Source organism: Columba livia, chromosome 3, assembly GCF_036013475.1.
Source record: "Columba livia isolate bColLiv1 breed racing homer chromosome 3, bColLiv1.pat.W.v2, whole genome shotgun sequence".
Taxonomy (NCBI): Eukaryota; Metazoa; Chordata; class Aves; order Columbiformes; family Columbidae; genus Columba; species Columba livia.
Window position 1 is genome coordinate 121596493 of NC_088604.1, and position 16903 is coordinate 121613395.

Consider the following 16903-nt stretch of genomic DNA (forward strand, 5'->3'; position numbering starts at 1 on the left):
CTGTTGCTGTGGATACAAAGGGAAGAGCCGCTCAAAGACACCGGTGAGCAGGGAGGGATTAGGGTATCTAGGGAAATAAGTAAAAGGTGCTGGGTTTCAGCACAGCTCGGGAGGACGGCTGCAACACAACGGCCCAACACCCGTCCTCAAAATACAACACGGTCGCCATTTACTGTGAGCATCGTCAAACAATCAAACAAACAAGTCTGAGTACACGATTTATATACATCCTGGATTCTGTGAATCTGTTAGCACATTCCTTACATGATTTATATATATATGTATACATCCTGGATTCTGTGAATCTGTTAGCACATTCCTTACATGATTTATATATATATATGTATACATCCTGGATCCTGTGAATCTGTCAGCACATTCCTTGCCAGCTCTTCTTGATTTTTGCCTGATGTCTTGCTACTTCATGTTTCCTTGTGTGCATGATGTAATGATGGAGGCTTAGATGGCAACAACCACCTGGACAAATGATTTCATCAATTGCTTTCATTAAACCTCTCGTTATCACAAATAATAAGTCAAATCACTTCTGTTACAAAAAATAAAGTGCAGTGAAGTAGCCTACATGAACATAAGCATTTTAATTTATTTGAAATGAAGCACTATGCTTTTTTGGCTTTTCCAGTCATTTATAGAAACTAAAATAAACTAGGTTGACAGAAGATAATGCCTTACCTGCCTACCAAAATTGCTAACTTTAATATTGGAAATCTTAACCTATCCCAAAATAAAGCCCTAATTAGATCCTCAGCTTCACTGCAGCAGAGCACTTGTAGTAATGGCAGCTCTGGATTGTTCTAAAAATCCCAACGAACAGTCTGTGTTCAGCACTGGATGCTGAAAACCCAGTTGTGATAAGTTCCTGCGTTGATGAAACTCTGACAGCAGAGAAATCTGCCCTGCACCACCAACAACAAAGGACCCTGAGCGGGAAGGAGCTGGGAAGGAGCAGCGACAAGAGCCCCAGCAAACAACGCGGTGCTCAGGGCGCCCAGGTCTAGGTCCCACCGTAAAGCACAGACACGGACAGCAGTCCTTGTTTTCCCAAGCACTGGAACAATTCACCCAAAGTTGGGCTTTTGTTTAAGGAAAGATCAGCATCCTGAACATTTCAAGAACAAACTAATTGGGACGCGACTTGGAGAAGAGACTTCTACGAAAGGAGAAGATTTTCTTACAAATTCTCCAGCTCTACACAGAACTACAACTCGAGTGGTCAGCCTACAGGCTGCTGATATTAATAACACCACATTTTCACTAAAAGATCAACACATTACTGAGCACCACAGACTCTGAGCAGCCTGTAGGAGCGAGGGGTACCCCCCACCGCTGTGTGTGCTCGCACGGCCCGTGGCTCCCGTTCCCTTGGCAGCAGAAACCTGCCGGGACCCCACAGCCCCTCACAGCCCCGGCAGAACCGCACAGCCCTGCTGGGACCACACAGCCCCTCACAGCCCCGGCAGAACCGCACAGCCCTGCTGGGACCGCACAGCCCCTCACAGCCCCGGCAGAACCGCACAGCCCCGCCGGGACCGCACAGCCCCTCACAGCCCCGCTGGGACCGCACAGCCCCTCACAGCCCCGCCGGGACCGCACAGCCCCTCACAGCCCCGCCGGGACCGCTCCATCCCGTATCACCCCCGTGTTCGTCTCTGTCAGCGCTCCATCCCATATCACCCACGTGTTTGTCTCTGTCACCGCTCCGTCCCCGCTAACCATGAACGACAAAGGCAACAGTGCCTGTGGGACACGGACCCACCAACACCGAACACGTGGGCGAGTGCAACACTGTTCTGGATCTGCCTTGGTATGACAAAAAGGCAGTCAAAAGGAAGCACATGTATATCAATTCATGTGGCAAAGATAGATAGTATGGAATAATGAAGATCACTAAACCATTCATTACATGTTAGCTCTGTGATCAGCAAGTATGCACTAACTATTTAATTAGTCAACTAATTAGTGACAGGCAACATGGAAGGCTTCAGATGTTCTCAGACAAATGCAAAGATAAAAAGCCTAATTAAACAGCAAGCATTATGCTAAGTATTGCCAACCAGGACAGATGTGCAGGATATGGTCTGATCCTGCGCTGCCAGACAACGGCAGTCGGAGCCGCTGTGTCAGAAACCGCGCTGGCAAAGCCCCGCGCTCCCAGCCCATCTGAGTGCCTCTAACTCACAAGGCAACGCCGTCCTGCAGACAACCACTCACACTTGCTGTGTTAGAGGCTACTTTAGAAGTTCAGGGCTTTGACAAAAAATACACTTTAATCCACTTGCTTTTAAAATGCAATAATTATTTCAATGCACCCAAATGGAAATAAATCTATTTCACAACATTTTTTGTGCAAAATACTGTCATCTTAGCCACCATTCACTCTCTGCTATTTTGCGTAGCACATTATGGATATTTCCAGCGTCCTCAGAGAATAAGCCATTGTTTACACCAGAGGTTGGATTAAGTAGGTTTTCCAAATCATGGATTAAAAGGGTTTTCCCTATGATCAGAAGACAATAACACTTTCCACAGCTATATGCAAAGAGGTGGATACGAAGCTCCACTCCACGGAAGCGATGACAAGACGGTGCTGTGCGCGAGACCCCTGCGCTCCTGCAGCCGAGCCCGTCCCTGCCCCGGGGCTCCCCGGCTAGCGTGCTGCCCCGAGCCGGCCACTTGTCAACCGTGTGCTCTTCCGGCCAGCCGCCGCTGCCGCCACCATCCTCCCGAAACGGCCAAAGCAAACACCAAACAAAAATCCCGCTGCCCTCCTGCTACGTTACTATTTAGCAGTGAAGTTACTTTCAAAGCATCTCATTATTTGGGAATATGAAGATATGAGGACTGTGCAGCTCAGTACCCCCAGTTCTAGCTGTTCACACTTGCTGCTGTTCCTCCAGCAACTGGTACCTGCAGAACTTCGAACTGAACCCGTTACTCCTTTTCTCATATTCAGGGGTACTGATTTTCTGTATTCATGAAAACAGATCTTACACTTGCAAATCATTTTCAGATGCAAATTTAATACTTGCAAGCTGAATATTTAAAACCGTTTTTCATTTATAAATTTAGTGTATGCATACCTGGTCTCAGCGGTGATACAGTCTTGAAAACTTCCTTTAGCCATAAATCAGTCCTTTTTAGGGCCTTCACTCACATCGTCTGTCAATGCCAGTGGCTCATGGTACCGCCCGTGCAAGCGGGGGCACGGATGTATTTACTGGAATGTCTGACAAAAGCTTTTTTGTACTTTTTTCCCCCAAAGACCAAGTCACTCAAGGGAAACTAAAAATAAATACAACTTGTATTGCAGCTTAACCTCCCTCTGGAGTTTCTTTACCTGCTCCACCCAGCGCCACCAGGGCTGTCCCCAGGGCCCAGCGAAGGGGCGGCAGCCAGGGACACCAACAGGGACAGGGTTTGTTCAGTTGCTGCTTCTCCTTCAGGAGAGCACATCGCTCAGTCTACACCGCTTTAACAAGCCGTCTGATGCTGCTACTACATATATAAGCCTTGTCTTAGTGCTAGAGAGCGACCTAAGTCGTGGCTTTGTGCAAGGGGAAGCAGGTAACTGCACTGCCCAGGAGGAGCCTCGTGCAGGGACTGCGGGCATCACGATTCCTTCCCCGGGAAGTTAACCGCTGCAGCAGCTTCTGATGCCCAGCTCGCTGCAGCTCCGCAGGGCTGCACCGCGGGCTCCAGAGCCGCTGCCCTCCTGTCCCCGCTGCCTGCGGTCACAGGGTCCCGCCAGCACCGCCGCCCCCAGCGATCCACCAGCTCCTGAATAAAACACTCATGGGCATCCTAAACACAAGTAACTCTACAGCTGAAAGCGCATCTGCATGTGATTGCACTCCAAGAAGAAATATCAGCAGGAGATAATTATTTGAATGGTGAAACATGAATAATGAGCTCACCTCCACTGACCTAGCGTTAGACTAAGCACAACGGGTGCAGCTCTCCAGGGCTCGGAGCACCCCCAGCTTTCCCGCAGGTAGGTCATTGCACATCCTCACGCACAGCATTTCTGTGCTGCCCTTTGACGTGATGGGCACCACTGCGCGTGTAGCAGCGCTCTGAGCAATGCCTGCAGCAGCGGCGTGTGACCAGGGCTCACGGGCTGGTTTGGGGCAGCCCAGCGGTGTGTGACCAGGGCTCACGGGCTGGTTTGGGGCAGCCCAGCGGTGTGTGACCAGGGCTCACGGGCTGGTTTGGGGCAGCCCAGCGGTGTGTGACCAGGGCTCACGGGCTGGTTTGGGGCAGCCCAGCGGTGTGTGACCAGGGCTCAGGGGCTGGTTTGGTGCAGCCCAGCGGTGTGTGACCAGGGCTCAGGGGCTGGTTTGGGGCAGCCCAGCGGTGTGTGACGAGGGCTCAGGGGCTGGTTTGGGGCAGCCCAGCGGTGTGTGACCAGGGCTCAGGGGCTGGTTTGGGGCAGCCCAGCGGTGTGTGACCAGGGCTCACGGGCTGGTTTGGGGCAGCCCAGCGGTGTGTGACCAGGGCTCAGGGGCTGGTTTGGGGCAGCAGCTCGCCGGGAGGAGACGCCACTCCTCTGCCCAGGGTAAAACGTACCTCTGCAGTCTCAAAGGAGTTGAAAACACTTGTAAAATCTAGTTCTAACAATCATCATGGAGGTAAGTGAATTACATTTATGTGTTTCCATGGTGACTGATAATGTAAAACAATTAAGTATGAAGAATAATGAGGAGACAACTACTTCCTCGTTTTAAGGATTAGGGGCTTACAAATTGATTCAATCTAGCTATTTTTAGTGCATGTAACCTTTGCAAAGAATGTTAGAAAATTATGAGTAAAGTAAGCTAAATTGTATGGAAAGGCCTTCACATTGATCAGGAGACTTTATCTGCTGCTGCTGCTGCAAAAATTAAAACCATAATCTTTCTAAAATGTATACAAACATTAATATAAATTCCGTGCCGTTCTTCGCTAAGCATGGACTGCTTGCGTTTTGCGTTCTCGGAGCGCTACTCAACGTCTCGGAAGCGGAGTGCTCACCTTGGCAGCGCTAAGAGCGGCGTCTCCCCACATACCAGGACGTGTTCTGCGAGACGCTGCCGGAACGCGGCTCAGACGCGGCGAGCAGCAGCTCAAGCGCTGCCGGAACACGGCTCAGACGCGGGGAGCAGCGGCTCAAGCGCTGCCGGAACGCGGCTCAGACGCGGTGAGCAGCGGCTCAAGCACTGCCAGAACGCGGCTCAGACGCGGCGAGCAGCGGCTCAAGCGCTGCCAGAACGCGGCTCGGACGCGGCGAGCAGCGGCTCAAGCGCTGCCAGAACACGGCTCGGACGCGGGGAGCAGCGGCTCAAGCGCTGCCAGAACACGGCTCGGACGTGGTGAGCAGCGGCTCAAGCGCTGCCAGAACGCGGCTCAGACGCGGCGAGCAGCGGCTCAAGCGCTGCCAGAACGCGGCTCAGACGCGGTGAGCAGCGGCTCAAGCGCTGCCAGAACACGGCTCAGACGCGGCAAGCAGCGGCCCAAGCGCTGCCGGAACACGGCTCGGACGCGGTGAGCAGCGGCTCAGGCACCGCCGGAACGCGGCTCAGATGCAGCGAGCAGCGGCTCAAGCGCTGCCGGAACGCGGCTCAGACACCGCCGGAACGCGGCTCAGACGCAGCGAGCAGCGGCTCAAGCGCTGCCGGAACGCGGCTCAGACACCGCCGGAACGCGGCTCAGACGCAGCGAGCAGCGGCTCAAGCGCTGCCGGAACGCGGCTCAGACACCGCCGGAATGTGGCTCAGACGCAGCGCTGGAGCAGGACACCCCCAGCACTGCCCTCCTGCTCGCTGGGCTGCTGCTGCCTGCCCTGGAGCCTGTATGCGCATTGCCTTGCCCTCACAGCACTCCACACTGAAAGCACACTAACAAACAGCAGAGGATGAATAACAAGAAAGCGGCTAATAGCTCTAAGGTACATTTTTAAATGAATTTTGAGTGAAACTCAAAGTCTAAAAGGTGCTGAGAGCAGGAGGATGAGAGGAAAATTATTTTATGCCAAGGGATGATGCTCCACGGGGAGTCAGGAGCTGAGGAAAAAGAGCAGGAAGCAGGTGGGTTTTCCTCACTGCTCCAGCAACAGAACAACAGCCATCAAGTGCTTCAACTTCCCTTGCTGTATTGATATTTTAATTTGCAACGTTATTAATGGCTATTGTAGAAATCCAAACTCTTAGCTTAACTGAAAAGAACAGGCAAAATTTCAGTTCTCTGCCAGCCCTCAAAAAGCCAGCCTCTCCTAGCTTTGGCAACAAACATTGTGGTGTAACCGCCGCATTTGGAGTTTTAACTTTATATTAATTTCTGCAAGTCTTTCAACGTTTTACACCCACAGCTGGTCCAGGCTTTGGCACGTCCTCCGGGGACACAGCCCGCAGCACGGCTGCCAACCGGGAGGCACGCACGCCAAACGGCAGCAAGAGAAACCAACGCCACGCTTACCAAAACACAAGTGTTTCCAGAAACGAGATCCCCACGTCGGACGCACCAACCACCACAATTCTAGTGTTGATAGCAGCTCTGGATTCCAGGAGCAGTTTTCGATTTATGTGGTTCAGTGAATAACTCAACTGCAAAAAATACAAACAATTACATAGAAATGCATTAAAAAACAGCAAAAGTCTGCTAAGAATCATTAAACCACCAGCAATGCATTACCTTGCGTTCATACAAAACTTACTGTGGCTCCCTGACACTACCTTCTAGAGCCGCTTTTACTCTTGCTGGTTTATTTATGGAAATGGTTTTACCTGACAATTAATTAGGAACTTGTAACTTGGAGCATTTTTGTGTGTTTATCTGAGAAATCTCTTCTAAAACGCTGGAGTTAACCTTTTTCCTTAAACAGAGAGCAGCTCCACGGAAAGCCAGGCTGGCCAAGCAGTGAACCAGTATCTCAGGGCCACTCAGATCAAGACTCTGGCCAAAAACCTTACTCTAAAATTTTTAATTACTAGCTTCTCAGTTTCTGTTCTTCACACATACAGTGGTGAAGACAACAAGCTCCATGGTTGGGGTTTGGTGCTGTTTTGTGTCTCCATGCCTCACTAGCTAACAGATTCTCAAAATAAATACAGCAGGAAAGGGTCCAGAGATAGTATTGCATTTGACAATTCATTTTTTCCCTGCCCTGGGCTATATTTAGTTTCCAGGTTCCCGACGAAAGGGAAATGCTCTCCATGGTGCAGTACACACTTCACACTTCTCCTGCTGCTTGGGTTGTACGCGCTCCATTCCACGGAGCACAACGGCAGACGCACACAGGCGCTGCAGAGACAAAGCCCACACGGAGCTGCTTCCACCGCTCGTCAGACACCCGCATACATCTCTGCTGGGCCACCCAGGCAGAAGCCACCTAAGACTACAACAGGTTTTCCTCTGGTATGAACAGGAGACAGAGGGTTAATAAAATCAACTGCCCTAAATTCCTCCCATGAGATTACGGTAGGAATATAAATTCTAGATATTAGTTGACAGAGTAACTCAATATACGAAGAGTAAGTATTTCTTTAAAGCTAAGGCAAGGACATTAGCCTTCTCAAGAAGGACCTGGCACGTCCCCGAGAGACCTCTCAGCCTGCCCGTGCGCTGGTGGGACCCCAGCGGGCACTGCAGCACCGCCGCGCTACGGGAGGACAGCTGTCTGTCCCGCACCTCAGCGAAGGACTACGGACCCGCTCCCTGCAAACCGTCACAGCTGTATAGCAACTAACCCAAAACGCGGCAAAATTAAACATCTTCGCTGGTCAGCCAACACCATTTTTTGCCGTCAGATAAACGTTCCTGTGAATGCAGCCCATCGCAGCGCACCGATGACATCCGGTGGTGAGCCAGACTCAGCTCAGGGACACGACCTCCCTGAGAACGTTCCAGAAGCCGCGCTAAGCGCAGAGCAGCCGCGGTGGGAGACGCAGACGTGTGAAGAACGTTCCAGAAGCCGCGCTAAGCGCAGAGCAGCCGCGGCGGGAGACGCGTGAAGCCCACATGCAGCCGCAGCCCCGTACAGCACCTGCACGTCCCTACCAGCAAGCCAGACAACCTAACCCAAAGCAGCGCTTTTAACATGGTTAAACACTTCCTACAGCAGGATTTGCCAGTAAAAAGGGGTTTGATTGTAAATGGTAATGTATCTATAATGTCTCCACATTTCAGGAACCGAAAAAAACTTTTACATTCCATTGAAAATGTCCATCAGTGGAAGAGATTTTGAGAAATTAAAAGAACCAATGCCAATTATTAAAGACACGACCCACAGCCTAAAATAAAGCTCGGAGGATGATTTTTATAATCTACCAAATGGGTACACCCGACTACAGCATCTGCCGTTGTTCCGCCCGCGCTGACGCCCGGAGGGCTCCTGGTGCGCCAACAGGCGCTGAGCACACCGTGCCGGAACCTGACGTCCGTATTCCTCGGGCTCGCGAGCTCTGCACACAACAACCCCAGCAGCGTTCCTGCAGCGGTCGAGAAACGCAGAGCCTTCTGGAGGAACAGCTCCTAGTGACGCTTTTGCTCAAATGTGGCTTTTAACCAAATTAATGAAATGGTAAAAAGAACACAAAGAGAAACTACTTGCAATATATCTAATAAACCAAAGCAACTACACAGGCATGTCGGCAGGTAATAGAACAAACCCAGCAGACCTTAACAGCAATGCCAAGTTCAAACATCTCCTCCTACTGCACTTCTGTTTTGCTTTTTAAAGATACTCCAAGAATGAAATACAAAGCAGTAGCACAATTTCCCAGGGAAGAGTTGTATCTAATTTATGAAATGGCTTCTGTATCAATGACACAAAGGCAGCAGATGAGCAGAATAGAACCGTTTTTGTTCAGCACACAATGGCCCCAACACCAACAGCTGTCATACTTCAGAAATCACCTTTCTAACGCTAAGTACGCCAAACGGCCCCAGGGAGCGAGGAATTAGGTGGATTGGTCCCATAATGCCACCTTATTTTAACAAAGCGTCAGGACAAACGACTACATATGCTCCCCAGAGGAGTCATCAGACATCATAATTGATGGGTCAATAGCAAACTCTAACTTGTTTATTTTGTATCTGATTTATTAAACGAAACAGCAGCGGTTAACTACAAAAAGCAATCGTAGGCATACACAGCTCGGAATAAAAGGCACTTTCCTTGCTGATCAGAAGCCTGTTTTCCCTCCTGCCCCCGCGGCGACACGTCTGCCGCACACACAGCGCCCCGCACACGCTACCGACGCCGAAACGCTCGCGCACCGCTCGGGATCCTCCACCGGCACCACAAACCCTGCACGTAAATCACCTCGCACTTACGATCGCACGCCGCAACGTGTGCCAGAGCAGGATCAACTTACAGCATCAAAAACTCACACATCCCTCTACCCCAAGGGACCAACGGAAAAAGAGACATGAAATCGTTATTTGGTTTGTACGCGTGTCTTCGCTTGCACTTGGGAGCACGCAGAGCAGCGCGCGCTGCCTGGGCTGCGCTCAGCAGCACACACGGGCGGTGCTCCGTACCTATTTGTAGGACTTCTAAAAACAGCTATTGTAATTGTTTTACAATAGGCCTGTTTTTATAGCACACGTTACCTTCGTTGACGCAGAAAACCAAACACCCAGAAATGAAAAACCAAGTTGGAGAGCGGATTTGGACTTTGACAGAAAAGGAGCAGCGCTGTGCTCTGCACTGGTACTGGTCAACAGACCCCAGTAAAACACCAGCAGCGCGTCAAACAGCGTTACACACGTCGCTGCAACTCTTCACACAGAGACTCCGTAACGCAGCAGAAGTTAGACTTGATTTTCTTACACACCAAGGACTTGGGCCTTATCTAGCTAAACACACTTAATCGTTTGCTAAATTGTAAGCGTGTTAAAGTGCCCCTGCATTCCAAAGCACTGCTCAGGGTACTGCGGGATAAACACGGACCAGCTCACTGGTTACGTACCCAGCGAGCACCGGGGACCCCGGGAGGGACCCCGCGTCTGTCCGCAGCGCCTGGCTCTTCATTCAGCACTTGTCAATGGGAGCTGAGTGATCGCCACTGCTGCACGGGGTCTACAGAACTGCAACCCGCACTGCCAAAACCATCGGGAGCAGTGAAAGTGATTAACAAGCCCACTCCTACGTTAGTGCTGAGGTCAGCGAGCGCGCTGGGCAAACTAGGGGGTGAACAAACAGCTATTTTCATTTCAAGCTCCATTTGAATTATAAGGAAAAAAGGAAAAATCAATGTATACCAAGAACACACATACAAAAATTATTGCAAAACACATGCTTTTTCAGCCTGCAGTATATTTTTTCTAAATACTAGCTACATTCCAAAAAGGTTTCACTAGGAACGCCTGCAAACATGTTTGCCAAAGCTGTTTCCAAGCATTCATGGATTTACACAAGCAGCAGAAACAGAAAGAAAAGTAAAAAGAACTACAACTGTTACAAAGACTGCATCCTTAACCATTCTGTCCTCTTTGTGGCAGAATCCTGCAGTAACCGAGGTGATGTGAAACCAGTTTGCACAGACAATACCTAGCTTTTATGTAAGGTTTTTCATCCATAGACCTCAAAGGCTTTTATGAATAAAGACAGTATTACTAAACCCAACCTCATACGGGTAAATGCTGATTTTCAGCTTCTGGAAGAACAGGTTATATATTCGTGACCAATCCTGCGCCGATCCCTCTGAAATCGGAGATTTCCCGTGAAAAGCAGCGAAGGACAGCAGGGCACGGACACAAACCTCTCCCTTCCTTGCCGGACCACTGTTACCGTGGTAAGGAACTGCTTTTTCCTTTCGGCATTGCCGTGTGGATTCCCAGCCCAACGCACACCTGCAGAGGGTCTGAGCTTGGCTCCGGCTCGGGCTGAAAGCGCTAACGGCTCAACGATGAACGGGCCGTTTCCCGGGGGTCGGTTCCCCCTCTCGCGGGGCAGGAGGGCACGGGACCCGCCGCCCAGGAGGGCACGGGACGCGATCAAAGCCACTGGGCCGGCTCTGGGGGTCAGCCTCCCCGGATTTTAACCTAAAGAACTCTGCTCGATGCACACCAGTCCTCATGTTAAGGAAGTCACTGATCCTCTAACAGCTGTCTCTGCTTGCCAGTTCATCCTTGGCTGCTATTTATTGCTGTCCCACAAGGTACTCTCAGAAGGGGGAAAGCAGGTAGTAAACAGATTTGTTTTTTCAAGATTAAAAGTAGCAACATCTAGGAACTTCAGCCTAAAGTACCTTCTAGACGTTATCTAGCTGGACTCCCACCGTAAATGTGGAAGGAAACGCAGGAGAGGTTGTGCTGGACGGCTTTCAGTTGTGCATGCCACCCCGCCGAGTGTCTGTCACACAGCTGGGAGATGGCCTGGCTGGGCCCAAGTTCACAACGGCCAAGCGGGAGCTGCCGGCTCCAGCATCGCTCTGCGCCCTGCATGGGAAGCGCTGGAGCCGGGAGACGCTTCCCAGGCATCGGGGCCGACCGGACCCTCTAAATCCTGCTTGGGGAGCATAATTATTAACACGCTAGTCAGGCATTCCAACCAGGTAACTAAGTAGACTCCAAAGGACATCATTTTAAATCAAAGCTCGTTCTTTACTGACACTGCTCAAGAGAAGTTGGGATCTAACTGCCTGAACCACAGCCATTAAAAAGTAATGGGCAAACACTCATTTATTCTAATTGGCTGTGAATGTAAATGGATATGGAAAATACTTTCCTGCACTAGGGCCAGGTTCTGAGCAGCCAAAGACCATCGCTGCCTTAAACAACGTCTCCTCAACTTCACGTGTTTATTTTACAGAGCTCTCATGCAGAGCATGCGCTGATTATACTGCCTTCACATAGAATAAGCAAAGTATAATAAAATTAGGAATCACCTATGAACAGGAAAATCATACGTAACTGAAAGTATCGCTAGCATTTCCAGACATTACGTTGCTTTCTTCCACCATGACTGAAGGGACCCCCTTAAGCTCTGATTTTAAGCAAGTGCTGCCTCAGGTCTCCGCCAGCCCCAAAGGGCACCGCGGAAGCGGAACACGCGTGACGGGACTCAGCTGGAAGGACGTCCCCGTGCCGGCTGGCTCAGAGGGCGGCCCCCGAGGGCCCCTCTTCAGAGAGCACGTCACCGCACGCCCCGGCAGCTCTGCGAGGGGACAGCAGGGAGCATGGCCTGCGGGACTGAACTCCCGCGAAAATGCAGGGGACGTGCAACGCTCACAGCTTAAAAAACGAATAAACATCACCACATCCACACGGAGAACAACGAACACGAGGTAACTAAATAACAGCACGAGGGTAGAAGAGGAGATTGATTTGCCGCTGACTAGAGTCACGTTTAACGACAGCAGCTGAGGGGCTCCGCTTGCTAAGAGTGAACATTACCTTTCTGTGGAAAAAACATCCATAACCTCCTTACAAGCTGGAATTATGTTGCTCGCAATTCAATCTACAAAATGCTTTGAAAAAGCTTTAAAACAAGCCTGAGCTGTTTTTAAGCAGAAATGCCTATTTTAGTTCGCAGCAAATGTCATTAACACCTGTACGGTACTGACACCATGCTTTCAAACAAAGATAGGTCATCTTACTTTTAATTTCACACATGCACATAAGTGGTAAACATTCAGAGCATTCCTGTTAATGATGCCATCTGGTGCCTCCTATAATTGTGTAATATTCAGCCTTCCAAACAAGATGTAATGGCAGCAACACAGAAAACCCACTGACATTTACAGTAAGGAAATTTATTACCAGCCATCAGTTCCGAATGACTGTGTTTGCATGACTAGTGCTGCTATAAAATCATCACCTTTACCAAACAAGTGGAGGTACAACAAATAATGGATTTTAATCCATGCCCACACTATGAAAGCATTAAAAATTCATTACTCAAGCACAATAGCATCTCAAACAATGGTTACTTCTTTAAAAATTAATACTACTTTTCTGGTTAAGTGAAAACTATAGACACCAACCCTTTGTTTGTAATACCAACATGTTCACGTACAAATTGTAGGAATGCTTCTGTTTTAACTTGGATAAATGAATCTTGGTATTTAAACAGCGCGGAATTCTCTTGCTCATCCTACGTACCCATCCTACATAGGCTCTCTTTGCTGTATTTATTCTCCGTTATCTTAGTAAAGGCTTAATGATTTAAAAATAAATCCACCAAAACCCTTCAGCACTTTAGCCACCTTCAGTACATTCCAGTGCCTCACCTGAACTCATACGGAACCAAATCTGAGCTGAAATGAAACCCCTATTAGTGCAGATTTCCCACGAAGCCGGAAGCCTCTGCCAGGAGGCAAACAGCCCTCGGGTGGAACAGCAGCGGCTGCTTTCTGCCCCGCCACGGGCAACTCCGCACCTGCGCTCCGATCCCAGCAGCGCGGCCCACCGCGCGCGGGAGCAGACGCTGCCCGGGCTGTGGTGCTGAGCAGCATCCACTGCTCCCACACACCGCAGAGCACAGGTCTGCTGTGCTCCAGCCCTGGTGTAGCAGCATCCAGCTGTGCTCCAGCCCTCGTGTAGCAGCATCCAGCTGTGCTCCAGCCCTGGTGGGAGCAGCATCCAGCTGTGCACTCACACACTGCAGAGCAGAGGTTTGCTGTGTTACAGCCCTGGTGTAGCAGCATCCAGCTGTGCTCCAGCCCTGGTGTGAGCAGCATCCAGCTGTGCACTCACACACTGCAGAGCAGAGGTTTGCTGTGTTACAGCCCTGGTGTGAGCAGCATCCACTGCTCCCACACACTGCAGAGATTTGCTGTTACAGCCCCTGTATCTGTACCTGTCCACCCTCTTGACACCTCTCCTTGGCCACACAAGTGACAACCTTGCTCCCTCATTTTCTCTCAGCCGTTCAGTGTGAAGCAAAAAAGCTCTGCTTGTTCAGAGCAGACTGTTCTGTTGTACACAACCTCTCCCCCCATGTTTTAAAATCTGCTTATGTTAACTCATTTTTATTATCGTTTCAATGCCACTGAGTCAGGTTTCTCCAGCCGCGCTCTAGACCAGCTGGGACCCTCAGTCACGCGTGTGAACGGCTCACGTCCCTTCCTTTTCCCCGCTTTCCTGCACCCCGACAGCACGGTTTCAGTTCTGAGCCCTTCCTGCTCCCCTTGCCAGCAGGCCAGGGTACCGGACTGCACCGGGCTGGGCTGATCCACAACACTCAAATCCTGTTCAGATTTTACCGTGAGTACCGAGGGAGGCATCGGCAGCTCTGGCCCAGCTCCACAGACACTGACACACGAGCGAACGGCCACGGCAGCTGCTGACGAGCCAGCCTAACATCAGGAAGTGAGAGCCACGAAGAGTGGAACGCCTCGAGTTTGCTGAGGGAGACACTGTCATCTGGAGAAAAACTCATCTATATCCGTCTTACTTTCCTTCCCAAACAAGCTGCCCCAAAAGTCAAAGCTCCTATTTTACTGGTTTTTTGTTTTACCTGATAGCTAATTTTTTAGAAGCCCCAGCAGAGTGGACATATTCTATTGTTTTAAAGTCCTGAAACTTTGGAATGGACACAAAACAAGCTCATTTAACAGAGAACAGCCTGGGGACACCAGGACACAGCAGCATCGCTCAACACCGCAGAGCGAACGCCTCTTCTACAGAAAAGAAACTGCTATGCTGTAACAACTGCTCTGTCTTCTTTTTAGAAGCTATAGCAGAAACAACCAAACCACTCTGAACTGCACAACAAAACACGACAGCTCGAATGCAGCCATGAAATTAAATAAATATAATAAACCCAATAGCATGAATAATAATGAAAGGGCAGAAAGAAGAAAATAATTCAACAGATGTGTGACATTTTTGTTCTTCATTGTGGATCAGTTATTCTTGTTAATTATATCACCTATTCTTCCCTTTCATTGATAATTACATGAAACAGATGGATAACAGAATGCTCCCAGATGGTGAGAAAGCAAACAAGTTTACAAATTGTTTATTTATGAAGAAATCATTAAAAATTATTTAATTATCTATAGCTTTCTACTCCACCAATAATTAAATGCACTGTAAAGGCCAGCAGCGCTTCATAAGATGTTCAGTATTCTGTTGTAACCGACTGGTTCTTAAGGTAACATGACTGAAACGACTGACAGATGTGCGAAGCACAATCATCATCTAACCTGTTGTAACACTCTGGGAATTAAGATTTTGAGTCTTTGGATCTTGTGCCAATTGGCACTTGGATACCGGTGACTGATTCGGAATACGAAACTCGGAGATCGCCTTTTGATGTGAACAGCTGCAGAGAGCGCTGGATGCCAGGAGCAGCCAGGAGCCCGCGCGGGGCTGTGCGCACACCCTGCAGCGCGGCAGATGTGGCCCAATGTGGTGCTGAGCACACCCGAGCGTGCCGCAGCGCGGCAGATGTTGGCCCAACGCGGTGCTGAGCACACCCGAGCGTGCCGCAGCGCGGCAGATGTTGGCCCAACGCGGTGCTGAGCACACCCGAGCGTGCTGCAGCGCGGCAGATGTGGCCCGGTGCGGTGCTGAGCAGACCCGAGCGTGCCGCAGCGCGGCAGATGTGGCCCGGCGCGGTGCTGAGCAGACCCGAGCGTGCCGCAGCGCGGCAGATGTGGCCCGGCGCGGTGCTGAGCAGACCCGAGCGTGCCGCAGCGCGGCAGATGTGGCCCGGCGCGGTGCTGAGCAGACCCGAGCGTGCCGCAGCGCGGCAGATGTGGCCCGATGTGGTGCTGAGCAGACCCGAGCGTGCCGCAGCGCGGCAGATGTGGCCCGATGTGGTGCTGAGCAGACCCGAGCGTGCCGCAGCGCGGCAGATGTGGCACGATGTGGTGCTGAGCAGACCCGAGCGTGCCGCAGCGCGGCAGATGTGGCCCGGCGCGGTGCTGAGCAGACCCGAGCGTGCTGCAGCGCGGCAGATGTGGCCCGGCGCGGTGCTGAGCAGACCCGAGCGTGCTGCAGCGCGGCAGATGTGGCCCGGCGCGGTGCTGAGCACACCCGAGCGTGCCGCAGCGCGGCAGATGTGGCCCGGCGCGGTGCTGAGCAGACCCGAGCGTGCCGCAGCGCGGCAGATGTGGCCCGGCGCGGTGCTGAGCAGACCCGAGCGTGCCGCAGCGCGGCAGATGTGGCCCGGCGCGGTGCTGAGCAGACCCGAGCGTGCCGCAGCGCGGCAGATGTGGCCCGGCGCGGTGCTGAGCAGACCCGAGCGTGCCGCAGCGCGGCAGATGTGGCCCGATGTGGTGCTGAGCAGACCCGAGCGTGCCGCAGCGCGGCAGATGTGGCCCGATGTGGTGCTGAGCAGACCCGAGCGTGCCGCAGCGCGGCAGATGTGGCACGATGTGGTGCTGAGCAGACCCGAGCGTGCCGCAGCGCGGCAGATGTGGCCCGGCGCGGTGCTGAGCAGACCCGAGCGTGCTGCAGCGCGGCAGATGTGGCCCGGCGCGGTGCTGAGCAGACCCGAGCGTGCTGCAGCGCGGCAGATGTGGCCCGGCGCGGTGCTGAGCACACCCGAGCGTGCCGCAGCGCGGCAGATGTGGCCCGGCGCGGTGCTGAGCACACCCGAGCGTGCTGCAGCGCGGCAGATGTGGCCCGGCGCGGTGCTGAGCAGACCCGAGCGTGCCGCAGCGCGGCAGATGTGGCCCGGCGCGGTGCTGAGCACACCCGAGCGTGCTGCAGCGCGGCAGATGTGGCCCGGCGCGGTGCTGAGCACACCCGAGCGTGCCGCAGCGCGGCAGATGTGGCCCGGCGCGGTGCTGAGCACACCCGAGCGTGCTGCAGCGCGGCAGATGTGGCCCGGCGCGGTGCTGAGCAGACCCGAGCGTGCCGCAGCGCGGCAGATGTGGCCCGGCGCGGTGCTGAGCAGACCCGAGCGTGCCGCAGCGCGGCAGATGTGGCCCGGCGCGGTGCTGAGCAC

The 16903-nt window shown here is 52.1% G+C and overlaps 1 protein-coding gene across 16 annotated transcripts in view; it reads right to left on the minus strand.

The window, feature by feature from the left end:
* Positions 1–16903, minus strand: part of CFAP61 (cilia and flagella associated protein 61) — a 106039-nt gene that overhangs the window by 55234 nt on the left and 33902 nt on the right. For all 16 annotated transcript variants that reach the window (XR_010471831.1, XR_010471830.1, XR_010471827.1 and 13 more), the window contains one exon: positions 6472–6599. Coding sequence is in view for 9 of the 16 variants with exons in the window: in XM_065059458.1 (XP_064915530.1) it covers positions 6472–6599 (128 nt within the window). In the remaining 7 variants the exon portion in view is untranslated. The remainder of the gene's footprint in view (positions 1–6471; positions 6600–16903) is intronic.